The following is a 27,367-nucleotide window of genomic DNA, read 5'->3' as shown; positions in this document are numbered from 1 at the left end:
AAAAAAAAAAAAAACTACTCCAAAAAAAACCCAAATAATAAAATTGTTGATTTTCTTATCAACTCCATTAAATCAAAAGTTGAGTTTTTTTTATGAATTTAAGCTAAGATTTTCATAAAATCAAAAGATTCAAAAATGGGGAGTAAATGGAGAAAAGCAAAGCTTGCATTGGGTTTAAATACATGTCTTTATATACCAAAAACACTTGAAGATTCACCGGCGACGGCGGCGGCGTCGACGGTGGCCGGAGGAAGATTTTCCGATGCTGTTTCATTGTCTCCGACAACCCCAAATAGAAATTCCGACTGTCATGTTGATATGCCCACCACTCCCACCCCTTCATCCTCTGGTCTTCGTATGCCTAAACATCATACCTCAAAATCTTCCAAGGTAACCAAAAAGATTGAATTTTTATTATTATTTTTTATTTTTTTTGGGTTAATTTGATTAATCTTACTGAAAATTAAAATGGGTTGGTGATTTCTTGTTTAAATTTTGATGTTTTTCACTTTTTTTTTTTTGGTTTGTGGTAGCTGATGTTTAGTTCATCTAACAAGAATCTCCATTAGTGTATTCTCAATAGTGAAAACTGCTTAATGTAAAAACTGATTTTTTTTTCTTAAGAATTTTTATTTTTAGTCTATTTTGATGATTTTTGGTTTGAGTGTAAAAGTATTTTGATGATAATTTTATGAGTATTACAAGTTGACAAAAATGACCAAGTGTGAACTGAATTTTTCTCAGCTAATTTTCAACTTTATCTTAAATAGAACTAGTTTTCAACTCTTAAGTTTCTTATTTGTTTATAATAAGATCATATAAGTATTTACTTTTGTTTTTTCTATTGATTGAAGATAGGTAGTAATATGTTGTGTCGGAGTTAGAATTTTCAATATAGAAGTTCATCGTATAACGTATAAACATATCAGTGTAATTTTTTTAGCGAAGGGATTCGGATAGATGTGGAGGCAAGAGCAGAGCCTAAGTAGGATCGAGGGGAAATCTATATAGTAGATGTTATATTTCTTTTTTGACTTTTTCGTATTTTGAACCTCTTAGTGAAAATTCTGGCTCGGGCAATGTGAAGAGTGAAGGACACTATTTGTCCTTACCTTTCAAGTGGTTCTTATTGCTATATAGAAACAAAGAAAGAAAGAAAGTACTAGTGTTAGTGTAAAGATGGTGATGGCTCTTTGTATTCTAATGTAGTTTTTGAGATTCTACATGTTGGGTGGAGATAAAAAGTAGATAGATATCTGTGAAAGGGGGGAGGACCCATATTAGTGGTCCATTGTTAAAAGGAAACACCAGAGAGTAATTTTCTTAGAGGGGGAAAGTGCTTTGCTTGGTCAGCAAATGCACTATTTTTTACACATATGACTTTAAGTCATTTGGCCATTTTCAATCACCCCTTTTCATGACATTAGTCCAAGAAAAAAAAAGCCTGTTTCTCTGTTGATTTTAGAGCTTTCTTGCCATTAAGTACTTTCAAGAAAGCATCCAAATTTCGTCGGAGACAAAACACTAGGTGATTTCTTTCCACTAATCTAGCCTCGATAGATAGAGTTATCTAATATTTGTGGAATTAGAGGAAAAGAAAGCAATTTTAGAGTTGAAAACAAAGAAAGACAAAACACTAGGAGATTTTTTCTCATATGTTCTAAGCTCTATTGAACAAAGTTACTTGATATCTGTTGTTGGTGTTTTATGACTTGTATTTTGTGGAATTACTCGGAAGTGAGTTGAAAAACAAAAAAAAAACATAAAACTACGTAATTTCTTCCCATCTGTTCTAATCTTGGTAAACAGAGTTACTTCATACCTATTTTGTGGAATTAGTCGACGTACTTTCATGAAAGCAATTTCAGAGTTGAAAAAAAAAAAAGAAGATTGGATTTTTTTTCTTAATTAATGGCTGAAACAATGATTTCTACATCTTTTGATAACGTGGGGTTCTTGATTATTTTAAGAAAACTGCATTTAGCTGTCTTGATATTGCTTTCATTATTCAGAGTTTCTGAGGTTTGCATCTACTTTTCAAAAGTTTATTTTTTTTTAAGTATATGTGCACTACTTTGCTTTGATATTTGACTACTCAAAATATTTGACTTTATTGTAATGGTAGACCAGTCTTGCACATGTAGTTTTACTATTATTCTTAAATAGACATTACTTAATTGCCTAGACATCATCAATTTCATCTTTTTATGCGGCTGTCTTGATAATGTAGTTGACATGCAGACATAGGAGGGCCACACTTTATATAATGACACTAAATTTTTGCTATATGATGGCAATATTACTGTAGATGACACTTTAATTATTTTTCCTTTGATTGTCATAAACAAATGAGCTTTTCTTCTTCTGATATGTACAGTCGAACCTCGTTATAGTGACAGTGTTTGTCTGAAAATTTCATGACTGCGTTATAGTGAGGTGTTGTTATATATGTATACTAACATTTGATGTTTAAATCTCATTTTTCTGTTATAAATGACATTTGTAAGAAGTATTGTAAATAAAGTTTATATATGTATTCTGAAATTAATATTTTATTTTTATGCATAATATATTTTGTATAAGTTGTTATTACACAATATTTGAGTATGATTGTTATAGAGGGTACTAGTATAATGAATATCATTGTTTTAGAGAAGTAAAATATAACATGAAAAATCGATTCTGGAGAAAATCAGGCAGTTATAGTGAAATGCTATTACAACAAATTACTGTTATAATGAGGTTTGACGGTAAATGGCGGGGAGGTGGAAGGTGAGCTGAACACTACCCTATCTTTTGTAACTGTTGTGTCCGCAGCAGCTTGCGCTCACTTTGACTAGTTTCATGGGTATTTGATATCTCTCATCAACACCAACACAGTTGCCGAGTAACTCTATTGACTAAGACTTTGACAAATGAGAAGAATTTGATTAATGTTTTTGCCTTCGCTAGGGTTTGAACCTGGAAAAAGCAAAAAAGATCACTATTATCCAACTCATGGCGACACAACAGTTCCTGGGGCTCTATATGTGCAAAACATAATCTAGAATTTAAAATGATGTTGGACTACTGGGAATTACGAATAAATGGAATTTACTTGTCAGCTATAAATCCAAAGATGTTAACTTTTTGTAATTTAATCCCTTGGTAAAGATCTGTGAACACTCGAGCCTCACTTTCGGATTACACGGGGAGTGTTGTTGTTGTTGGTATAAAGAAATGAGTAATAACCTCTGTTGAACAAAACCTGGACTTATAAAACTTGAATGTGAAAAGTAAAGTTTGGATTAATGATTGAATTGACTGAATGTGTGCTTTTTGAAGGGATTTCAGACATCTGTTTTCTAGAAGTTTTTGAGATACGTTCTCGTTAGCTTATTCTTTCAGAATATTCATGGCTTTTAATACTTACTTATATGCAATGCAGAATACTTGTGCGATATGTTTGATGTCTATGAAACCAGGCCAAGGTCATGCAATCTTTACAGCAGAATGCTCACATTCATTCCATTTCAACTGTATCACTTCAAATGTAAAGCATGGTAACCAAATTTGTCCAGTTTGCAGAGCAAAATGGAAAGAAATACCCTTTCAGAGTCCTCTTACAGATATATCACAGCCAAGGTCTCGGAATGGACAAGTACATTGGCCTCAACATGATGCCTGGATGACAGTTGTAAGACAGATCCCTCCTGCACGATTGGATACCAATCGCAACATTTCTAATTTTTTTCAAACTGTGGAACCAAGTGTGTTTGATGATGATGAAGTTGTTGATCACCGACCCATGGGAAGCCAGAAAAACTCGTCAACTGATGTGACTAATCATCATTCGATGGGGGCAATAGAAGTTAAAACATGGCCGGAGATCTCTGCAGTTACAAAATCAGCATCTCACAGCAATTTTGCTGTTTTGGTGCATCTCAAAGCCCCTCGTGCTGTTGGCCTTCTAAACCAGAGTGGGATGCCAGTTACAGGTCAGAATTCCCGAGCTCCGGTTGATCTTGTGACTGTTCTTGATGTTAGTGGCAGCATGGCTGGTACCAAACTTGCTTTGCTAAAGAGAGCGATGGGGTTTGTGATTCAAAACTTAGGCCCTGCTGACAGGCTTTCTGTCATTGCCTTCTCGTCAACTGCTCGTCGTCTCTTTCCTCTTCGTAGGATGAGTGATACTGGTAAGCAAGAAGCACTACAAGCTGTGAATTCACTCAGTTCCAATGGTGGGACAAACATTGCTGAGGCCCTAAAGAAGAGTGCCAAGATCATGACTGATCGGAAGTGGAAAAATCCAGTTAGCAGCATAATACTGTTGTCTGATGGACAAGACACGTATACCATTAACAGTCCTAGTGTAGCTGCTACACAGACTAATTATCGATCATTACTTCCTGCTTGCATGCAGCGTAATGCAGCTTCTTCAGGTCTCCATATTCCAGTGCACGCATTTGGTTTTGGTGCTGACCACGATGCAGTCTCAATGCACTCGATCTCTGAAACTTCAGGCGGAACATTTTCCTTCATAGAAGCTGAGAATGTTATTCAAGATGCGTTTGCTCAGTGCATAGGTGGCCTTTTAAGCGTGGTGGTCCAGGAATTGTGTGTGGAAGTTGAAAGCGTTCACCCTGTTTTGCGTCTCAATTCAATAAAAGCTGGAAGTTATAACGCCAGTTTAGCATCTGATAACAGAAGTGGCAATATTGAAGTTGGAGACTTATATGCAGATGAAGAAAGAGATTTCTTGGTCATGTTAGATATTCCTGATGATAGTTCGAGCAACGATATGATGACCCTTGTAAAAGTTAAGTGTACATATAAAGACCCGACACAATCGGACAACTTGGATTTAGTAACCTTGGATCATATTGGTGATGTCAAAATTGAGAGGCCTGACACAATCGGACAACTTATTGTGTCAATGGAAGTTGACAAGCAGCGTAACCGGCTTCAATCAGCAGAAGCTATGGCTGAAGCAAGATCTGCAGCTGAAAATGGTGATTTAGCAGCTGCTGTATCTGTTCTTGAGCGTTGTCGGAAAAAACTGTCAGAAACAGTGTCTGCTAAAGCTGGAGACAGGCTATGTCTTGCACTGGATGCTGAGCTGAAGGAAATGCAAGAGAGGATGGCAAATCGTCGTGTTTATGAAACATCTGGTAGAGCTTACGTCTTGTCAGGACTAAGTTCACATTCATGGCAGAGAGCAACAGCTCGCGGTGATTCTACAGATAGTACAAGCCTGATTCAAGCTTACCAGACACCATCCATGATTGACATGGTTAGCCGATCACAAACAATGTACCTCGGTAGTCCAGCTCCTCGGCCACCTCTAAGGCCTCTACGATCATTTCCTGCTCGACAACAGCCTAGGTGATCCTCAACACACCTTTTCTTCCTTCTACTTTCAAGAATTGGTTATGTCAAGACTCTAGACTGATTTTTTCTTTTGTTTTTTTCTCCTGTTTCAATCTTTTCGGGTTTTGGGTAATCATGGGCTAAAGGGAGGTATATTTCTAGTAAAAATGTACATTAATAAAGAAGATTTTGGCAGGAATTGAGGGCAAGACAAAAGAAAAATAGCCAGTAAATTGGCTTCAAGAGGAATTGAGTGAGGGTTAGCATTAAAAATCCTAGACCTGAGGCTCTATCGGAAACAGTCTCTCTACCTCCCAAGGTAGAGGTAAGGTCTGCATACACTCTATCCTCTCCAGACTCCGCTCGTGGAACTGTATTGTTGACTATTATGGGTGTATAAAGGAGAAATCCTGTGTTCTCTTTTGATGAGTTTTGGGGTATAGTCCATTGTAATTGTTGGTATACAGGGGGGGTGTTTCTTGAATTTATATATGAAAAATTTCCTTCACTATTCTATGTGAAGCTCAAATTTAGTGCATCAATCTATTTATTTTTTGGTTTTCCACTCGGTGTTCGGAGCCAACATTAGAGCCTCGACTAAATCCGAATCGCGCATTACAAGGTCCATTCAAGAGTGAGATTTTCTCCATACCCAGCGTTTGAACCCAGAATATTTGGTCAAGGGTGAAGTAATCTCATTATTGCACTATACATATGTTGGTAGATGGTAGTACGTAAATTGATTCATGAAGAGTCTTAGGGCAACAACAAAGTTGTTTCAGTATGACACGTAGGTCAGAAATTCGAATTGTGAAATCAACTATCGATGTTTGTATTAAAATAAATTGATTATATTCTACTCTCGATCTTAAAATACTTTATACACTAAACTGCCTACGAAACTTAAACTCGACCATTAAAAGCTTCATGAGTGCAATGGTTAATAAACCCCACTCACCTAATCTAGCAAGACGTTGCCATTGCACCAACTCAAAGGTGGTACATTACCAACTAATCATTTATTTATTTATCGATTTTCACATTTTTTTAATCTAATGTTATATCTGAATTCAGAACCTAAAAAATATAAAATATTAATAAAAATTTCAAAACGATATATAAAATTTTATATTCATTTTTAATGATCATATGATCCCGATATAATATAAAAAAAAATAAAAAAAAAAGGTTCCAATAACGTAATTAATGATAAGGGATCCCATGGCATCACATTAATAATAATATTACTTATGTCAGTGATTGAAATATGTGCTAATTAATGACATTCATTGTAGTGAAATTTTTAATTTGACAAATATTTACTAAAATAATAAATAATAAAAAAAAATCTATTTTTAATTTTAAAAATCACATCTTTATTAAACTATTCCATGCATTCTATTTTTACTTTTTTGAAACATATTTTATACGCCATTGATATAAATTTTGTTATTTTGTCAGGTCCCTTTAATGATATTTACAAATAATTCTTGTTCAAATGAGAAATTTAATATCTTCGAAATAAAATATATTACATGCTCAAGTCACGACATATATGTGAAATGGTGATAATATTAGAATTATTTACAAGATGATTTATATTTATTTTGTTTATAATAGAACGTTTACTTAATTATATTTATAACATTCAAAAGATCGCTCAACAATAAAAAAAACTTATTAACTGATAGAAATAATGGATTGATGATGTGTTGTCACATATAAAAAATGGATCAAATATAATTTTGAATTCAATATCTTATATCATAAGAATGTGTCATCGTGACTTGAAGCTAAATTTTACAAAATGATAGTCGAATCAATTAAAATGCATTGAATAACAGAGTTGATAGATCAAAATCACACAGATTATAAGATACAAATAATTGAAAATTGTTAAAATGAATATATGAGAAATGAAAATACTAAAAAGATAAGATCGAAAAATAGAGTTATTTGAGACAAGAGAAAAATGACTTCCACGATAGACAAAATATACAACGGAAGAGAAGGTGCCCAAGGAGAGGTAAGAGGCTAATCAAAATAGTCACAGAGAGAAATGATTAAATAAAACATGAATCTCTCGCACGAATCTTAGCAAAAACATGAACTTAAATAAAAAAATATGAAGATCGGAAATAATAATAATAATATATTAACAAATAACCAAAAATATTAGTTTTTAACGTCACATGTTTTTTTCTCCATTAATTCTCTTTTTCATTATTTTTTACTTTACATATTTTGTTTTATATGCTTCACTTATACTAATTTATCTATCGAAAATAATTTATCTACTTTTATAATTAAAAAAAATGTACTTGCAACTATAATGCCAAATATAATTTATCTATTTTTAATCAATATTATTAAACCAAATATTTTTTTTACTAGTCAACTATAATGCCACGTGGCAACTGCTACCACAGTTTCAATTTATTTTTTAGGGCTCTGACATATTGGGAAATTCAAATTTCCACATGGCTCCCTGGGCCCCACCAGCATACACGTGGCTACCTCGAAATCCGTGCAGCTCTGCAAAGCTTTTACTAATACTCTACTAATGCTCGGTGCACTGCCATTTTTTTTCTTCTTCTCGGCATCGGAATTTTTAATTTTTTTCCCGGCAGATTCTCCGGTGAGTTACGTGAAATTCTCATCAGCTAAATTCTCGTTGTTTTATTTTCACTTGTACACGTGGCATTGCCGGCAATTTCTCCGATTCACATCGCGACGGAGAAGTACGAAAAAACAAACAAACGAACAGTTCAAAATCGCCGTCGCCGTTGCCGGAGGATTTAAATAGGTACGCCGTCGACGAACTTGAATTTTTTTTTTTGTGATTTAAATTAATTTTCAGTGTCGGCATATAAAAAAAAAAGAAATAATAATAACGATTTTGATTTTTTGTATTATTATTGGTGTTTAGATTTAATAATGATGGATAATTGGATATTATTAAATTAATGGTACAATTATTTTTAATGAGTACTTGAAAAATAAAGTAATTGGATTGTTCATATTGTGGTCCTATATTGAAAATAATAGCACAAAATTACTCTAATTAAATGCTAATTTGACATATTACGTGAACTGTGTTTTTGTATGAAAATTCAGAGGTAAAATAATTATTTTGTTGTTGAAAATATTCAATTCTTCATTTTCTGTGGGAGCCAATATTCACGTTTATTGACCGTAAATCTCGTAGAATTACGCTGAGTATATTGTTATTATTGTTAAGGAGCAAATCTTTTGGAAATACGCTGAGTAGGTTGTTATTAAAAAGCATAAATCTCGTCGGATGTAATTACATCGAGTATGTTATTACTATTGTTGCTGTTAAATAGTGTATGTATGTTTATTTCTTGTTACTTTTGTTTGATTAAGTATATAGCTGAATATGTTATTATTGTTGTTATAGAGCACATATATATATATATACTCATTTCTTTCTTAATTTTATTTGATTAAGTAAAACATGTGTAAATTACGCTTGATATGTTGTTATTGTGGTTAAAGCGCATAAATATGCTTTTTTTTTAACTTTATTTGATTAAGTAAATAATAAATCTCGTATAATTATACAGTATGTGTTATTATTGTTGTTAGAAAGCAAAAGCATGCTCAATTCTTCTAAATTTTATTTGATTAAGTAAATTATATATCTAATGAAATTTATACCGAATATGTTGTTGTTAAAGAGCATATTCCTTCTAAATTTTATTCGATTAAATTTAGTATACGAACAAATTCAAAGCCAAATCAGCACAAAATACCAAAAAGAAAAAAAGGAATATTTTTTGAAAATTTGTAATTTTTCCCTCTTCTGAGAATCAAAATATTGATAAATTATACAAGAAAAGCATCAAATATATTTAATGTCCCTTTTTGTTAATTTCTACTTTATTAATCTTTACTCGACAGCCGACACTAATTTTGTGGGTCTCCTTTTAAATTTAAAAAAAAATTGTTAATATCATATCATATACTATATGCACGTCTTTTTAATTTTTTTAATTTTTTTTATAGAAACATCATTTTCAAGAAAGTCCACAAAAATGGAGTTAGTGATACAAGAAAAAAACAAACTCTGCTTAGCTACTTGTAGTTGATGTTGCAGGCCACCAGGCCACAACAGCTTTTTAGATTCTATCAAAAATGTCTTGGAAGCAAAGTCTTTTCTAACCGTTGGTAAACGCTTTACTGTTTCTACGGAAAATTATATTGTTTATATATGATTAAAAGAATAACTTTTTTTTATATACGTATACGGTAGATGATAAACCCCATTTGATCTCTTGATGTGTTTTGTCACTGAGTCGAAAATTGTATTATGGTTTAAAAAGTTGTTCTTTTTCTTTTAATGTATGTATATATACGGTAGATGATGAACCCCATTTGGTTTCTTGATGTGTTACGTCATTGAGTTTGAAAATTATACTATGGTTAAAAAGGTTGTTTATTTTATGTGTATGTGTAACAGATGAACTTATTTGATTACTTGATGTGTTTTGTTACTGAATCGAAAATTGTACAGTTTATATATGGTTAAAAAAGTTTTTATGTGTAGATATATTAGATGTTGAACCTGTGTTTATTTTTTCATATTTTGAACGGTTTTAGTGAAAATTTTGACTCTGTGTAAGGAGTACCTACCAATGATTAGTTTTTTACTGTATTTTGACTATGTATTTGTTACTGGTTAGTGTATACTGCTTTAATAATTGTTGACAAGTCTTTTTCTGATTTGAAAATTGGGTTGCTCTCATGGAGTTTGGTTTCAACTTTGTAATTGAATATTTTTCTATCTAACGGACCTATTATCTTTAAAAGTGAGTATTTTTTTTCTTGAAAAATGTGTGTTTTTTTTTCTTCTTGATGGATAGTGTTAGAAAATCAAATGTCTTTTTCTTAGGTGTGTGTTGTCAATTTACTATTTTTGGCCTTTTTGTTCTTAATCTTTGATAGGTCTATCTTGTATGGTGGAATAAGCATAGTTAAGTAGTGAGGATAAGATTTTCTTGCGCTCAATATTTTACTATTTCCGCGTTTGATCACAAAAATTTGACTTAGTTGATACGAGAGGAGCATGTGGCTCGTACAATTCAAGAAATGGTAGGATATATATACATGTGCTGATTGTTGCCTTCAAATAGATGCTTGATTGATATTGTCTAGGCTTATGCGTGTGGAATTGTTTCTTTCCTTCCAAATGTTACGAACACTATGTCATCTCAATTCTTCGATCTTTGCATTTACAACTGTTAGTTGAGCATCACTTTCTATCAGGAGACTAACTAACTACCCGGATATCATTGATGATAATGTACATCCAGAGAAGTTCAAACCTACTTACATTTGTTGGCCTACTGTCTATTAAGTCTTAACTATCGTGTACTACAGATTATTACTCACACTCTTCCAGCTCGATTATTTATGTTTATTAAAATTCCAGCTTTCGAGTTTGATCATCATGTTAGACTAATAGGATAACCTTTCTATTCAAACTGAGAGGGCAAGAATCTGAAAATTGTTTCCAGGCTGTTGTCTTTGTCTTTTCTCTTTGTACCAGATTAATGATTTATGGATGACCTTATGATAATTTTCGTTGGATTTACGATGTTATACAATGTAATAATTTGGCATTGCCTTCTTGCAGAATGGTTCTTGAGATGAAGATTTCGTGAATGAACTACTCTTTGGTAAGATATCTCTTTATACATTATTTTGAAATATTTGTATTGTTACCAAAAGCTTTTACAATGTTTTCGAGGATTTATACCGAGTTCGTTCAAGTTACTTAGTAGAATCTGCTCTCGAGTCTTCATTTTTAATTCAATTCAGTGATTTGACAACAAGAAATGAGGGGTCGAAAGGAAGCTGAAATTGCTTTCATCATTAGCTTGGTGTGGATACAGCAAATTGTTGGCGGTGAGTATTGTTGTTGAGAGCATTACGGACGCCTACTTCCATGTAAATTCCTTTGTACATGCAGTAAATTGTAACATCGTCTGTCTCTTTATCAGACGAACAAGTGCATAATGCATCAGTAACAAGTAATTGGACCTGCAGCTGTCTAGCCAACCCAAGTTTTTCTGTTCCCGAAAACTGTTCATCATCCTGTGATTGCACTATTGGTATGATTTTCTTTTTCTTGTTTTAGAAAGCCATTTGCTGCAGTACTGTGTAACAGTTGCTGTAGGTGTTTGAACTGCTAGTACTTATTCGAAGCAAGTAAAAGTTTCACGTGATGTCATTTTCATGAACTGACATGGACGGAATTGTTTCTTTTTGAAAACTTGAGATGACTCTTTCCTTGTTACATGTTGATCTTGTCATATGAGGACCATACAATGTAGAAAAGTTCACTCCGCACTAATTTCGTTCTATGTATTTTTGCAGACGAATCAAGCAAGAACAAATGGATATGTATATGTGCAGCTGATGGATTTCCTAAAGTGGCTGCCGATCATAATCACAGCAGCTGTTTTACAGCCTGTGATTGTCGTTATGGTAATTTTCTTCATGTCTGATCGCTGATACACGTCAATCAAATGAGTTATTCATTGCATCAACCGTTTGTTGCTATAAAAACTGCAAACTAGTTATCTACTTTACTTCTATGTTCTCTACACACTACTTTTTGCTTATTCGTTTTCCTTGATTGTGAAACTGTTTAAAAACGTCCATTGGATTTAGGTTAGCTAACAGGTTCCGACAGTTGATTAATTACGTCTTTGGTTCTGATAGGAACTCAACTTGAAATGCAGTCTGCAAAGAAGAAGATATCCAGCAAAGTTATTTTGGTCATTCTCTTACTATGTGCGGCGGTCATAACTCTTGGTTTCGTTGCTTCGATGTTGTGCTATGCCTATAGAAGGGATAAATATTCTATTCAACGATCTCTATTTTCGTCCGACAAAGATACAAGTTGCAACAGTGCTACCAACTTAATACTAAGCCAAGCAACTTCAATTGGAGAACATGGAGGATACACGGGTTCCTCCAATTGTATTACAGGTTCTTTATATATTTATATGACTTTGTTCTTATTATTAGTTTTCAAGGGACTTGCTCTTTCGATTCTTAAGAGTGATTTCACTATGTAGTATGAGTTTCATGATGTCACGAATTGTGTTATCGTGTAGGTTGTGTTCCCAAAGCATCCAATCTTTTCAAAAGAAAACCAGAAGTGTTTTATGGAACGATTATTCAATTTTCATATGCTGACTTAGAGAGTGCAACTAATAAGTTCTCTGATTCCAATTTGATTGGGGTGGGAGGAAGCAGCCGCGTCTACCGTGGTTATTTCAAAGATGGAAAAACTCTGGCAATTAAACGAATTAAAACTCAGGCAGGGCAGGACGGTGACTTTGCTTTCTTGACGGAGGTAATGCCTATCATGATCATACACATTATGAGTTAAACATGTTTGGGAGCCTTAACACATGTGAATACATAATGAGAAGGTTATTTAAATTTATTTTTTTAATTTCCTAGATTGAACTCATTTCAAGACTTCATCATCGTCATGTGGTTCCGTTGCTTGGCTACTGCTCCGAGCATCACGGTAAACATGCAGAGAGGTTGCTTGTTTTCGAATTCATGGAAAATGGCAACCTGAGAGATTGTCTGGATGGGGCTTCTGGGAGACATCTGGATTGGAGCACACGGGTTGCAGTTGCTTTTGGAGCTGCGCGTGGCTTGGAGTATCTTCATGAAGCAGCTGCACCAAGAATCTTACACCGCGATGTTAAATCTACTAACGTCCTACTGGATGATAACTATAGAGCTAAGGTAAGTTAAAAACTTACTGTCTTTGTATGATTGCCAGAGTTAATACCTACAAGTTGTAAATCGTCTCATTTTCCATTATTACTTTCTTCGTATAGTATTGCACTTTGGCTGACTACTTGAACATAATGTGTTCAGATTACTGATCTTGGTATGGCAAAGCACCTCCAAAATGATGGTATTCCTAGCTGTTCCAGCTCTCCTGCGCGGATGCAGGGGACATTTGGCTATTTTGCACCTGAATATGCAATTATCGGAAGAGCTTCTCTGAAATCGGATGTTTTTAGCTTTGGAGTTGTGCTACTTGAACTGATAACTGGACGACAACCAATCCATAAGTCAGCCAACAAAGCAGAAGAGAGCCTCGTGATATGGGTACGGAAAGTTAATAACATGTTTTCTCTCCTTTCTTCATTTATCGCATAGCATTTCTACTTACTTTTTCTAGGAAGAGGAGGAACATTGCATTTACGTTATCAAACTCCTTCGCAAAACCTCCGTTCTCTCTCACGAAAAAGATCATGGTGATTTTACTATTTTTCATCTAAATGCAGGCCACGCCTCGTCTACTAGACAGTAAACGTGTGGTCTCAGAATTGCCTGATCCAAATCTGAATGGAGAATTTGAAGAGGAAGAATTGCAGGTCATGGCTTACTTGGCTAAGGAGTGTCTTCTACTGGACCCCGATTCTCGGCCAACTATGAGTGAGGTTGTTCAAATATTGTCAACTATTGCACCAGAAACATCTAATCGGAAACACTTCTCGAGAGATGACTTCAAGGTATACAAGCTAAACTTTGGTTTTCCATTGACATGCTTTTTACTTGCCATTTTATGTTTGAATAGTTGTTCAATTCATCTGTCATCTATCGATTTCACAAAACAGATAAACATTACCAACTATTCTATACGACTACAACCTAGATTTCTAAAACCTGTAAAAAGACTAGATATGCTTATTTGCCAATGTACATATACATTTCGGTTTAGAAGAAACTTCATCTAGCTGAAATGTTAGGTTCGGAACCTGTCTTAGATAAAGGGGAAGGCTTACTATCTTCCGAGTTTCAAACAGTATGCCACTAGCCCTCGAGGACATTATTGTCCCCTGGAATGACATTTCAAGTCCAGTTTTTGTTGTAATCTAATACGAAACATTATGCAGAAACATAACAAGTAGATCCCATGCTGATAAACCTGCTACACTGTTTGCACATTATGCAGGGCTCATTCAGTTATGACAACAAGAGTAATGGAGAAAGTTCGGGCTTTGTTGAAGCCGAGGAGATCAAGCAAATCACATCAGAGAATCGCGCAGCTCACTGTTTGTTGCCAAATTGTGCATTCATTCATTGTAGAGTATCTAATGATCCAAAAGAAGACGTTATTCCAGCTGCATATGTCGAAAATCTGCTACTCCAGAGTTCAAATTCCAAAAGTTGGAGTGTACATGATGATGAATCAGTTGATTTAACTGAACCGCGATTTGAGAAATTTCATATGCCAACTGTGAGAGTGTGAGATCACCAGAAAACAGTACACATGAACAAGTGTATTGTTCATGTATTAGAGAATTACAAAGTTTGGTTAAATGATTACGCGCAAAAGGGCATTTTTTTGAATTGATGTAAACAAGTTTACGATAGTCATCTTTCTTTTGTAAATGATCCCAGGTTAGTCTGTATACATCACACTTTTTGGGGTGCGACCCTTTTTTGAATTCTGCTAAGACGTGATGCTTTATGCACCGAGCTTGCTCTTTTTAGTTGTATTCTATTTTTCTCAGCAAGTCTAAGTATGATAAATATCATACAATACAAACTAAGAGTATATATTTTAAGAAAAAGAAAAGGGAAATGCGCGAGTACCTTTAGACTATGACTGAAATCTCAGAGACACACCTTAACTAAACTAAGGTCCTACTACCCCTAAACTTATTTTTTTTGCAATTTTGTGCACCTTTTTGGCTACGTGAAATTCAAATATCTATCACGCGCCTCAATTGTGTAGAGTCACGGAATGTACCACGTAAGACAAAAGGTGTATAAAATTACAAAAAAAAGATAATTATAGAGGGGTAATAGACCTTAGTTTAGTTAAGGTGTGTCTTTGAGATTTCGGTCATAGTCTAGGGGGTACTTGTGTATTTTCTCAAAAAGAAATAAAAAAATTACTATGCTTCACGTGGCAAGTAGAAATAGAAAATATTGCCATGTGGGGCAATGGTGCGGGTTGAAATTTTTGCGAGTTAAAAGCATGACCCACACAACAACTGTCCTGCAAATAAGGTTTGAATTCAAAATTTCATGTTTTTTGGTCTTTTCCAACAATAATAATATATTTCGTATAGCCTCACAAAATGAGATTTGTAAATAATAGAATACACGTAAACCTTGTCTCTATCATAGAGGTAGAGAAGTTATTTCAACTAAAGAAAAAACAGTTCAAAGTCGTCAACACAAAAATAATAAATCAAAGTGAAAGTTTAACAAATTTTTCTAAACAATAGCTACAACAAAATAATAGATAATCAAAATACGAGAAACAACTTGTAGTAACAATTTTTTTTAGTTCTTTTTCACTTGAGGGGAAAAAAAACAAGGTCTGAATACAAAATTTGATCTTGAAAAAACACAGTATATACAGATCTTACCCTTATCAGTTAAATAAACAATCAATTTTCAATAGACCCGACTCAAAAAAAAAACAATAACACAAATTATTTTTAAAGTACAACAAAATAGTACATAAGTACAATTTTTGATCTTTTTTCCACTAGAGAAAAAACAAGATTAGAATTCTTCTTTTTATTTAATTTTATTTTATGAAATTGTTTATTATAAAGTTTTTTTTTTTTATTAAGCTAACGTCAAATGGGCCCACTCCCAACATCTACATTTTCAAGTGGGCCATATAATATAGCTGGGCTTTGGGCACGAGATCTCGCTGTCAATGTCGGGGGCCCAACCCAACACCTTACATTAATTTCTCTGCCGGCAGTTCTAACTTTGTGAATTTACAAAAAAACCCTCCCACCGTCATATAATTATATACTCCTTCTGTTTCAATTTATATAATATATCATTTGAATTCGTATGATTTTTTTTAAAAACACCGAAATCGAGTGGGGTACCAACCATAACGCATTACTTAGGTTCAAGTGTTTATTAATTGATCATGTCAAAAATTATAGCTAGTAATAACGGTGTAACTTTACTTCTTAACTAAATTCACCAAGAAAATATCATCTTATTTCATAATGACTCTGACTCGCGTCATCCTAAGCCTCTCGTTGGCCTTGCCACAGACAATATATTGGTGTCACCCAACATAATTGCTCTACGCAGTATGTTGCTCTTGAAAATCGAACTCAATGCTAGAATCAAACGCTTATGTTCATATCAAAAGTTATGATTAAAAATAGTAACAACACAGTTTCATTTTATCAGCTAATCCCACTAAGTAGGTGTCATGCTCGATCCTGTCTACGACTCGAACCACCCAAGCCCCTTGTGAGTCTTGTTATAGGATAAGATGTTGACATTACCCAATAATTACAAATAAATTTTGTTAAAAAATTATAAAACCAATTGACTTGATGTGGACCTTGATCTAGCTAAGATAGATAGTCATGGTCTCCTAGGAATTGATTGTTGGCCATCACTTTTATTCAAGGCTATAACATATACATTCTTGTTTCTTCAATGAATTATACAAAAACACTTCATTGAAGCTACATTTTATTTATTTGTAAAAAAAAAAATTGCATTAACTATAGTGCTTTAAATAAGCATATATTTCATTAAGTAGTGTTTGTGCATTGAATTGCTAGCTAAGATAACCCTACATAATTAATAGGTGATTACTTTCTTAAGTAATAAGAAAATAATAGACATATAATATAAAAACTTACATTTTTTTAAATTAAAATTTGAGCTTCAAATTATATGGTCAAACGCCGATATAATAAAGTAAAACTTCGTACTACTACTAATAATTAATAGGATTCGAGAAGGGTGATAATAAGTATATAAGTTTAACAGATATATCTTATCTTTACTTCATAAAAACGGAGAGATAGTTTTCAGTAGATCTTCTCGATTCAAGTAAAGCATCTTCAAGGCAGTAAAAAATAAAAATAAAAGTAAAAGCGATAAGAACGAAATAAAATGCTATCGAAAGCCTTATTATCATAATTAAAGTGTGCAATAATAATATTAGGAAGTGTAAAAGCAAATCTAATTATTATTAAGACATCAAACAAATATAACTAAGCTAGTGATTTATTTAATTATGTGCCATACATGCTGACTAATCTGTCTCCATCTTTTATTATATAATTTATAATATATAGATTAATACATGTATGGCTCCACATATTATATCCTCTTTTAATTATTAATTATGAAGATTATATGTGTATTATATACACACATAAAATCAAACATGTGTATGTGAAAGTATGATAAATAATGTCTTGGAAACATATGCTTTGACAAGTGTTTAGGTATGGATGGAAAGGTTGTCCATGTTGGGAATATAGTATTTCAATTTTATGATTCTGAATTTTAGAACGATACTTCAAAATATTAACAGTCGTGTTCTAAATTTAACATTTAAATATATTCAGTAATTCTTTTTAATATCAATAAATTAGTCAAATAAAAATTACTAAATTAAATCGAATTTATATATAGACTTCTAGCTTCATCCTGATTATTCAACGATAGATTGTACGAGTCACATGTGAATTTTCCAAAAGTCATAGTTATAATTCAATTCTACTCATTCTTAGCTAATATTTAACAAACTTCAATCTTACCTAAACATCCCTTTGACAATTGTGACCTAAGAAAAAATTAATTTATGACAATGATTGAACTCCCTTTAACACCCTATTGTCAAACTATCCAGTTGGATATATGCTTTTCCTCTATATTAAAAAAAATAAATTATATTTATTTTTTAGTTTACGCTTAAAAAACGTGTAAAATATATAGATTTACAATTAAAATTTTATGAGTTCAGAAATTTAGTTTATACTGAATTTTATCGAGCATGTAGTATAAGTTATATTAGTAGTGGAGTTTTCATTCTTCTAGAAGTTGGTGTTTGATGGTGAGAGAGAAATCCTTGAACGCACTGTCTCGAGGCGCATTATGTTTTCATTTGCCGCGCGCATGCGGTCTCCTTCATGCAATTGATGGACAAGGGGAATAATGCAACTATTGTTGTTAGCACTAATTAGTCAAAATTTTAAGCATAAAGGTGGTGAATATAAACACTAATTTATCTACTAATGTTATTGGTACTCAATTAAAGTTGAAAATTCATTTTTAAAAAAAAATATAAAATTCTTTCTAATAATAACACAATGTGTTTGATGAATCATGATAAAGTAGAAAAAAATAGTGAAGAATATAATCTTCTTTTATAGTGAATCAATTCTAATTCTTTCCTGTTTTCTTTAATTATTCTTCAATTAATGATTTTTGCATGTTGGATTATTAATTTCATAATAATTTTGGAGAATTTTGTGGATAAACACTTTAAAGCATAATATATTATAAACTTGATCGTCAAAATAGATGGCGATCACAAAAAAGGACTAGAAATTTTTTGAAGAAAAGGTGCATATGATCACTTGAATAATTTTCATATCGGAATGTGAAGGAAAATGAAAATCTTCACAAGTTCACAAAATACATGCATTAAATCTACGAGATTTGTTGGGCCAAAACTAACAACACGTGAGTCGAAAAAAAGCGAACTTCTGAAAAAGGAGAGAGCGGAATGATACTTTAGGCGAATTTACGTTGAAATGAGAAAAAAAAAGTGTAACTTTCATAAGATATAACACAAGTTCACATGATGTGCATGCTTTTATGCATAATAATGGTGTAGCAAACGGAACAAATATGTGAAACTTATTGGCCTAAAGCGAACAATACATATTCAAAACTTGGATCGTGATGATAAATATTATTTTACAGACATAAAATATCAACAACTAATAAAATATTTGAAAGTATTTAGCCGTCAAATTACAAATCCAGATAAAATTTTAATTTTAAATCAATTTAATCTCAACTCATGATGATCCACTAAATATTATTTATATTTTTAAGTTTTTCACTAGAGCCCATATGGGAGTCCTGATTAAATTTGAATCGTGCATTACAGAGTTCGTCACCTTCAATAAATGATCTTCTTTATACTAAAAGCTTGAATCCAAAACCTCCGATTAAGAATAAAATTATCTCACTACTGCAAGACAACTCGGATTAGTGATCCACTAATCTAACTTCACTCTTAGGTAAACAATTTTAAAAGTTTCTTTCTTAATCCAATTTGGGAGTAAAAAAGATTAAAATTTAATTGACTAACCAAAAATAGTGGGGGTTTAGATTCCATTTGTTGCTAATTAAGGAACATAATGTTTTTTCTAGACTACATTTTCAAAAAAGTACAAGCCCCAATTGTCCGTACAATTTCATGAAAGGTCAAAACAAATTAAATTAGGAGAAAAAAATATTTTAAGAAAAATAAAACAATTACTTCAGAAATTAGTCCATCTTATTTTTATTTTTTTAAAAAAAAAAGGTTTTAGAGAGCAATGAATATTGAAATATCATTTTTTGAAAATATTTTCTAGAGTATATTTTTCTTTGTATGGAACAGATTCGTAGCTTGAATTGTAGTAACGAATAATATTTAATAGTTTTTTTTATACTTTTACTTTGGTAGACAAAGTATTAGATATTTAAAAAGCGTTTGATTATGAAATATGTTCTATTTTTTTTTCAAAGTTAAACTTCAAAAAATATGTTTGATCATAAAATTTTGGGATTTAATTTGAAGTTGAATTTCAAATTTTCAAAAATTTGGAATACAATAAAAAGATGTTTTTCACTTTCGCCCCTCTAAATTACATGAAGTAAAAAACAACTCCAATTTATATTCAGTGTCAAACACAATCCGTTTAGACATGATTTGAAGTTTATTTTAATTTTTACTTGTAATTTTAATTTCTTAAATTGTGCCTTTTATCATGGACATAAAAGAGCCACAATTTGTGAAAACTATTAAAAAGTTGTTCGAACTTTAATTATCAAATGAGTAAATTATTGTTCATAAACAAAATATCAGAATATTCTAAATTTCCACATTAATAAATGCAAATCTCTATGTCCCTTTTATAGATAATATTTGCGATTACATGTTATTCTTACAAACTTTCGAATACACATAATTTTATAACAATTCAGTAGTCAACAATAACAATAACTAGTTATTCTTTAACACTATGTTTGGATAATTGTTATATATTGTTTCATGATGTGTTATTATATTGCAAATGTATCGTATTCTTTAAAATATTATTTTAAAGAATACATAGTTTGGATAGATAATATCCTTCTCCCTCGTCACATAATGTGACACATTCATAGTAAAAAACATACCTAAAAGAAAAGTAACATACGCGATAAAGCTATTACGAAAATGTACTATAAAAAGTGAATTATAATTACTAAATAAAAATTATAAGAAAATATTAAGATAATGATACAATCACATCAAATCAATCGGTACATAACATAGATATTTTCGTCATTACCTATCAACAAATTTAAAATAATATACTACACTAAAATTTAACTAACAATCAAAACAAACATTGTATTAAACTAACAATACAATAGATAACAATCATTCAAACAACCCATATTAAAATTCTTTCACGTGATATTAATAATCTCTTTACGTCAAGCACGAATTTTTCTATTAAAATTTAAAATGAAAAAATAGTGGCATATGTTTACACTGCCACATGACACTATCCATTTTAGTCAACTCCTTGTATTTTTAGAAAATCAAAAAATCCAAAAACAAAAACAAAAAAATCCACAGTTATGCCAGTTGTGAACTTTTTTCTAGCATGGATATCTGCATATATATATATATTATTTTGATTTTTAGTAAGTGTAGTACAGTATCAGCAAGAAAAAGACAAGATTGTAATTGTGTGAAATATATATATATATATATATATATATATTCCAATTTTTTGTAACTGAAAATCCTTCTCTCCCAAATTTCTGCAACTGGGGTTGCTACAAATAGAAAAGGGGAGAAGGGGGAATATTGTCTATTTATAAAAAAAGTGTGTGTCTTTACTTTTCTTGATTTAACTTAGTGTGTTGGATTTCTAATTTTTCTCTGAAATTTAGCAAAAAAAAAAAAGGGGGGTTCTTGAAAAGAAAATAAAAGGTTTGATTTTTATTTTTTTAAAGCTTTGTATTGATGTTGTATGTATTTTTGTTCAAACAAAGATTATGGTTATTTATAAAAAAACAAGTTAGTGTATTGGGTTTCTGATTTTTCTCTGAAATTTATAAAGAAACAAACAGAAATCAACAAACCAAAAAAAAAAAAAAGGATTGTTGAAAAGAAAATAAAAAGATTTGATTTTGTTCCTCAAAGTTTGATGGTTAGTTGTTTTATTAAAGGGTACTAGTATCTTTTTGCTCGGTTAGTGACTCGAACTTATAGTTTCATGGTTGGAGGTGGTGCAAGTGGAGGTGTCTACTATCCGAGCAACCCCTTTTTGTCTAGTAGTATAATTTGTTTTCTATCCATATCTGTTCACTATAGAATGTATGACTAATTTTTTTTTGTTTTGTTATAGTATATACTCTAAAGGGTTGATGCATTCTTTGGTTATTGTTTGTTATAATACAAATTTAATGTATTTAAGGTTGGTTCTAGGTGTTGACTGTTTCTTCCACCAATGGACTGAGAAATCAAAGATGTATTTTTTTCTCTCTGAAAGATGTGGAGTTTTTGATAGACTATATAACTTGACAATGAGATTTGAAGACTTGGTCACAAGTTTGACTTGAATTTTTAGTCTATATTTTAGACTTGTAGAAGTTAGGAGTATTAATTGTAGAGTCTTAGCTACTTTATATGTAATGTGTGTATGTATTCAACTTTTTGAGTTCTTCACATGATTTCTACTAAAAGAGAAAATAGAACAGCTAGTTCTCTTTGTATTGTTTGGCTTATAATTCATCCTGAATCATTTTCTTGTTATTCGTCCGTGATAGTCACAGACCTTCTCTTTTTTGTTATGTTCCACAGATTAAAAACCTATATATGAAGCTCTTGAGACTTCAAGGTTGAGCATAGTGTGTTCAAACTCTTGAGTTAGCGTTGTGTTGCTTCGCTTGTATGCTGTTGATTAACTGAAGTCCTGTTATTGGGACGGGTTTTTAAGTCGGTGGCAATGGCTTATGGTAATTCAAGATCTGTAAGGTTAGTCCATTTTTGACATATTCCATTATGTTATTTAGTATAGGATTCTTGTTCTGTTTGATCTTTCATTTGCTAGCGGTTATGCTTATCTTTTTGTATAGAGAATCTGTTATGACATTGTCATTTGATTCCCTGAGTTTAGTATTATTCGTTTCTTTCCCTTAATTTTAGATAATTTTCTATGACTACTTATTGTTTCGCCTTGATATCTGATTATCTTGTTGTTGTTCTGTTTGTTGCTATCGCCTCGTTTTCATTGTTTGTTGATATTTGGATTATCTTGTTGTTGTTTTATAAGATTTGCATACAGTTTACCCTTCCCGGACCCCACTTGTGGGATTATACTGGGCTTCTTGTTGTTGTTGATCATCATCGATTATGTTATAAGGTTAATTTCTTGTTTCAGATTCCAAGATGATCTTGAATCATCAAAATATGCAGCGATGAATGGAGATAATGTGATTAAAGTTAAGTACAGTATTGATGGATCGCGATTACCTGAGCCAGCTAGTAGAATGAGTGAAATGGAACCTGACAGGACTGGAAAATCCTTGAAGGCTAAAGTATTATCGCGGGTTTTCTCAGAAGATTATGAAAGAGTGAAGAAAAAGATACTTGATCCTCGTGGACCTACAGTTCGTAGATGGAACAAGATTCTCTTAGTAGCTTGTTTAATTGGTTTATTCGTGGACCCTTTATTCTTTTACTTGCCGGTGGTCCAAGATGAAGTCTGCATAGATATAGGAACTAATCTTGAAATTGCCCTTACAGTTATTAGATCAATAGCTGATGTATTTTATATGATTCAGATATATATTCGGTTTAGAACTGCTTATGTTGCTCCATCTTCTCGAGTATTTGGGAGAGGAGAGCTTGTTATAGATTCTTCAAAAATAGCTCAAAGATACTATAAAAAAGGTTTCTGGATTGATCTCATTGCTGCCCTGCCTTTACCACAGGTTTGTCAACTGAAATTCGCGTAATTACATTTCTTAGTGGACTAAAGTTGAAAATATTGATGAATTTATTGTGTTTCAGGTATTAATTTGGGGCATTATCCCTAATTTAAGTGGCTCAACGATGGCAAATACGAAGAATGTCCTTCGATTCATTATCATTTTTCAGTACCTTCCCAGATTTTACCTCATATTTCCGCTCTCATCACAAATAGTAAAGACTACTGGTGTTGTCACTGAAACAGCATGGGCTGGAGCTGCTTACAATTTGATGCTTTACATGTTAGCCAGCCATGTAAGTGGATTTGAATAGCAATTTTGAGAATTTACTTTGATTGTGTATCACGTAGCATTAAAGTTACACTATTGAGTAATTTGCTTAGAAAAGAGCAAGCAGATCTCGAGGAAGAAAAAGAAACTTAAAACGAGTGTAACTCTATTGTCAGTCATTAAAGAAGCTCAAAGTTCAAGTTCTAAAAATGGATTTTGCTGTAAACAAACTTCATTTTGAGTAAATGATATCTCAAAAGAACTGGAATGTCGAGAGGGGGGGTTCAAATCTAAAATATGGGACTATTTGAGCTGTTTTAGACTGAGTAAAGTCCTAGTTCATTCTACAAAATTTATACATTTTTTATTCAAGCTTTTTCTTATAAGCCACTTGTAGTTACAAGTAGTGATAATATTTTGTGGTATACAAGTCAATGATATTTTCTTATTTGCGAATTCAGGTAGGAGGAGCTTGCTGGTACCTTCTATCAATTGAGAGGCAAGAAGCTTGTTGGAGACACGCCTGCAGTTTTGAGGAGCGATCTTGTGATTTTGGATATTTTGATTGTCGGAGGGTCAATGAACCACAAAGAAGTGCCTGGTTCCAGTCTAGCAATATTACAAAGCAATGTGCTCCTAATACTAGTGATTACCCTTTTGGCATTTACAGTGATGCTGTGACAGCTAATGTTACAACTGCTTCGTTTTTCAACAAATACTTCTACTGCCTATGGTGGGGCTTGAAGAACCTAAGGTAAGGTACTTTAAAATGTTTAGGGAAGTGAAACAGAATTTGAAATTCGTCTATTACTGTATGTGATTGTGGTTTTGGGACTTGCATTCCATCAAAAATGGCTTTGTTTTTAGAAGAAAGCATATATCTGCAGTCCTTACATGATAAGGCTTTTATGTTCGAGAAAATAAGAAATGTAAATTTGCCTATACAGTTTGACATAGTCTATTATTTGTATGAGCCACTATTCCTTGTACTGGTGGATAACTGATGATTATATATAGGAGATTTTGGCTCCAGTTTTATCGTTAGAACTTTTTTAACAAATAAATGAATCTTGACTTTACTGTCTATCGGAAACAACCTCTCTGCCCCTAAAGGTATGGAAATGTAAGGTCTGCGTACACCTACTTCCAGACATCATTCGTGGGGTTATACTAGACATGTTGTTGAATCTTGACTTCAGTCTTATGTTGTCTGCTACACAGTTCTCTGGGCCAAAATCTCGCGACAAGCACTTACATTGGAGAAATTGGTTTTGCCATCATAATTGCAACTCTCGGCCTAGTTCTGTTTGCATTGCTGATTGGAAATATGCAAGTAAGTCCGCTCATCTACCCTTTAACTGCATTTTAGGCTTGTTGTCCACCACCGAACATGAAAATATTGTCACATTTGAGACATTTTTCAAAGCCTTTAGGGTTGTAACGCGACTTCAATTTGTTTGTTGGTAATACATATATACTCACACACTTTATTGGCAGACGTATCTCCAATCAACAACTGTCAGATTAGAGGAATGGAGAATCAGGAGAACTGATACAGAACAATGGATGCATCATAGGCAGTTACCTCAAGAACTAAGGCAGTCTGTACGGAAGTATGATCAATACAAATGGGTGGCTACAAGAGGAGTGGATGAGGAAGCTCTTCTGAAAGGACTTCCTTTAGATCTCCGTAGAGATATCAAGCGCCATTTGTGCTATGATTTAGTACGAAGGGTGAGTTCTACAGTTGTTTCATCTTATAGTATAGTATTGGTATGCATGTTAAGTTAAAAGAATTTGTTCTCGGAGTGCTCGAAGCAATACTAGAAAATAGTCGAGGTAACTAGACATGATTCATGCTATAATAGACTAGAAAGTAGCGTGAGAAGGAAAAATAGAGTCATTTCGGCATAGTACATAACAGACACTCAAACTCGGACTCATCCGGCACGTAAGCACATCTAGACACCTCAACTTGACTCCATTGTGTCAGTTGAACACACCAACTTACAAAATGATCTTCTATACACCTAAAATTTATGTATCACGTTAGCGTCTAGCGTCCACGAGACACAGCGGGGGAGAGTTGGAGTGTTTAGTTGTCGGTTGAGACCAAGTTGAGGTATCTGTCTAGATGTGCACTCTAAAAGTTGGACGGCTTACCTTGCCAGCTGAGGCCAAGTTTGAGTGTCTGTTTATGTCAATGTTAGTACAATACCTATCTGACTAACCATCGTTCAAACTTTGATAGGTTCCTCTGTTTGATCAAATGGATGAAAGGATGCTGGATGCAATATGTGAGAGGCTCAAACCCGCATTATGCACACAAGGCACTTGTCTTGTACGCGAGGGTGATCCTGTCAACGAGATGCTCTTCATAATTCGAGGAAATCTTGATTCTTACACCACGAATGGTGGTCGTACTGGTTTCTTCAATTCTTGCCGTATTGGTCCAGGTGACTTCTGTGGTGAGGAACTGTTAACATGGGCACTCGACCCACGTCCAGGTGTGATCCTTCCATCCTCCACTAGGACAGTAAAAGCAGTATCTGAAGTAGAGTCTTTCGCGCTAGTAGCAGAGGACTTAAAGTTTGTTGCAGCACAATTCCGAAGGCTACATAGCAAACAACTAAGACACAAGTTCAGATTCTACTCACACCAGTGGCGTACTTGGGCTGCATGTTTCATCCAAGCAGCATGGCGTAGACATAAAAAACGAAAGGGTATAGCTGAGCTTAAAGCTCTGGAGAATCTTATGGATGAAACTGAGTCCGTAAACGGACAATTGGATAAAAATGCATCAGCTCCAGGCTCAGGCTTTGCAGCAAGATTGACAACAAGTAGAAGAGGTCATCACAAACATTCGAGTTCGGATTCCAATGCAGTTAGCTCACTACAGAAGCCTGCAGAACCTGATTTCTCAGTTGATGAAGAGTAACTTAAAAAGAACAAATATATCATATGAATATACACATGTATACAAATGTGAGAGGTGTTATACTATGTACATTGGCATTTTCATAATAGTAATTGTTTAATGTTTAAACTTCAGTTAAAAGTAGAAAACTCTTATTGCTTCTGTGTAAATTATAGTAACAGGCCAGAGGGAAAAAAAGTGTTAAAAAAAAAAGAACTCTGAAGTTATTTAAATTTTATTGGACTTAATATCCATATATAAAATTAAAGAATTAGTGAACTAAGAAAATAGATCATACAACTCCAAAGCACATATTTAATAATTCAAATTTTAAGTAGAAAGATTTTTCTAATTATATTTATGAGATTTATCGCGTAGGTAAAAAATGTTATAAGTTTTTTTCTGTTTATCAATAAAACTTTACTGCCTACGACTATCTTCATAGTACTATTTGATATTCAAATACTGTTTGACCATGTAATAAAACTAATGAAAATCATATTCCATGAATTAATGAATATTTATTATTATTTCCTCTTTTACATTTCTTTTATATTATTAGGAAACCAATAATCCACTTCTCATAGATTTGTATCAATGTACATTCAATTTTATGTCACTATATTTTTTTTTGTCACTTTATATTCTTGATAGTTACATTAAAATATATTTTTAAATTGCAGTGTTACAATTAGCATTATCTAGAAAAAAGAAATGGATAGATATTGTTACAATGAATTTAATTATATTTATTGTATTTAG

The 27,367-nt window shown here is 32.8% G+C and overlaps 3 protein-coding genes across 14 annotated transcripts; all 3 read left to right on the top strand.

Annotated features, from left to right (window-relative positions):
• Positions 1 to 5,911, top strand: LOC107004687 (E3 ubiquitin-protein ligase WAV3). 3 transcript variants are annotated; one of them, XM_015202994.2, is made up of 3 exons: positions 1 to 390; positions 3,428 to 5,364; positions 5,546 to 5,911. In XM_015202994.2, the coding sequence occupies exons 1-3, from the start codon at positions 136 to 138 to the stop codon at positions 5,550 to 5,552; spliced, it is 2,199 nt and encodes a 732-aa protein (XP_015058480.1). In that variant the 5' UTR covers positions 1 to 135; the 3' UTR covers positions 5,553 to 5,911. The 3 variants fall into 3 exon arrangements, with proteins under 3 accessions (XP_015058480.1, XP_015058479.1, XP_027768720.1); XM_015202993.2 differs by having other exon boundaries at positions 5,496 to 5,911; XM_027912919.1 differs by lacking the exon at positions 1 to 390 and adding an exon at positions 1,144 to 1,528 and having other exon boundaries at positions 5,496 to 5,911.
• A 2,020-nt stretch (positions 5,912 to 7,931) lies between these two features.
• LOC107005050 (receptor-like serine/threonine-protein kinase NCRK) lies at positions 7,932 to 14,915 on the top strand. 9 transcript variants are annotated; one of them, XM_015203532.2, is made up of 11 exons: positions 7,932 to 8,155; positions 11,009 to 11,051; positions 11,209 to 11,280; positions 11,376 to 11,486; positions 11,752 to 11,862; positions 12,100 to 12,369; positions 12,498 to 12,739; positions 12,850 to 13,146; positions 13,282 to 13,518; positions 13,698 to 13,925; positions 14,369 to 14,915. In XM_015203532.2, the coding sequence occupies exons 3-11, from the start codon at positions 11,211 to 11,213 to the stop codon at positions 14,663 to 14,665; spliced, it is 1,863 nt and encodes a 620-aa protein (XP_015059018.1). In that variant the 5' UTR covers positions 7,932 to 8,155; positions 11,009 to 11,051; positions 11,209 to 11,210; the 3' UTR covers positions 14,666 to 14,915. The 9 variants fall into 9 exon arrangements, with proteins under 9 accessions (XP_015059018.1, XP_015059012.1, XP_027768944.1 ...); XM_015203526.2 differs by having other exon boundaries at positions 11,194 to 11,280; XM_027913143.1 differs by lacking the exon at positions 7,932 to 8,155 and adding an exon at positions 9,403 to 9,540.
• Positions 14,916 to 21,201: 6,286 nt separating this feature from the next.
• On the top strand, positions 21,202 to 26,746 carry LOC107002960 (protein CNGC15b). 2 transcript variants are annotated; one of them, XM_015201183.2, is made up of 8 exons: positions 21,202 to 21,415; positions 22,289 to 22,462; positions 22,869 to 23,421; positions 23,501 to 23,713; positions 24,150 to 24,442; positions 24,910 to 25,021; positions 25,186 to 25,422; positions 25,940 to 26,746. In XM_015201183.2, the coding sequence occupies exons 2-8, from the start codon at positions 22,434 to 22,436 to the stop codon at positions 26,624 to 26,626; spliced, it is 2,124 nt and encodes a 707-aa protein (XP_015056669.1). In that variant the 5' UTR covers positions 21,202 to 21,415; positions 22,289 to 22,433; the 3' UTR covers positions 26,627 to 26,746. The 2 variants fall into 2 exon arrangements, with proteins under 2 accessions (XP_015056669.1, XP_015056668.1); XM_015201182.2 differs by lacking the exon at positions 21,202 to 21,415 and having other exon boundaries at positions 21,582 to 22,462.
• Positions 26,747 to 27,367: the final 621 nt, after the last annotated feature.

The sequence above is a fragment of the Solanum pennellii genome, chromosome 11 (assembly GCF_001406875.1).
Source record: "Solanum pennellii chromosome 11, SPENNV200".
In the NCBI taxonomy this organism is placed as follows: domain Eukaryota; kingdom Viridiplantae; phylum Streptophyta; class Magnoliopsida; order Solanales; family Solanaceae; genus Solanum; species Solanum pennellii.
Note: the sequence above shows the minus strand (reverse complement) of the source record. Positions and strands in the feature narration are given on the sequence as shown.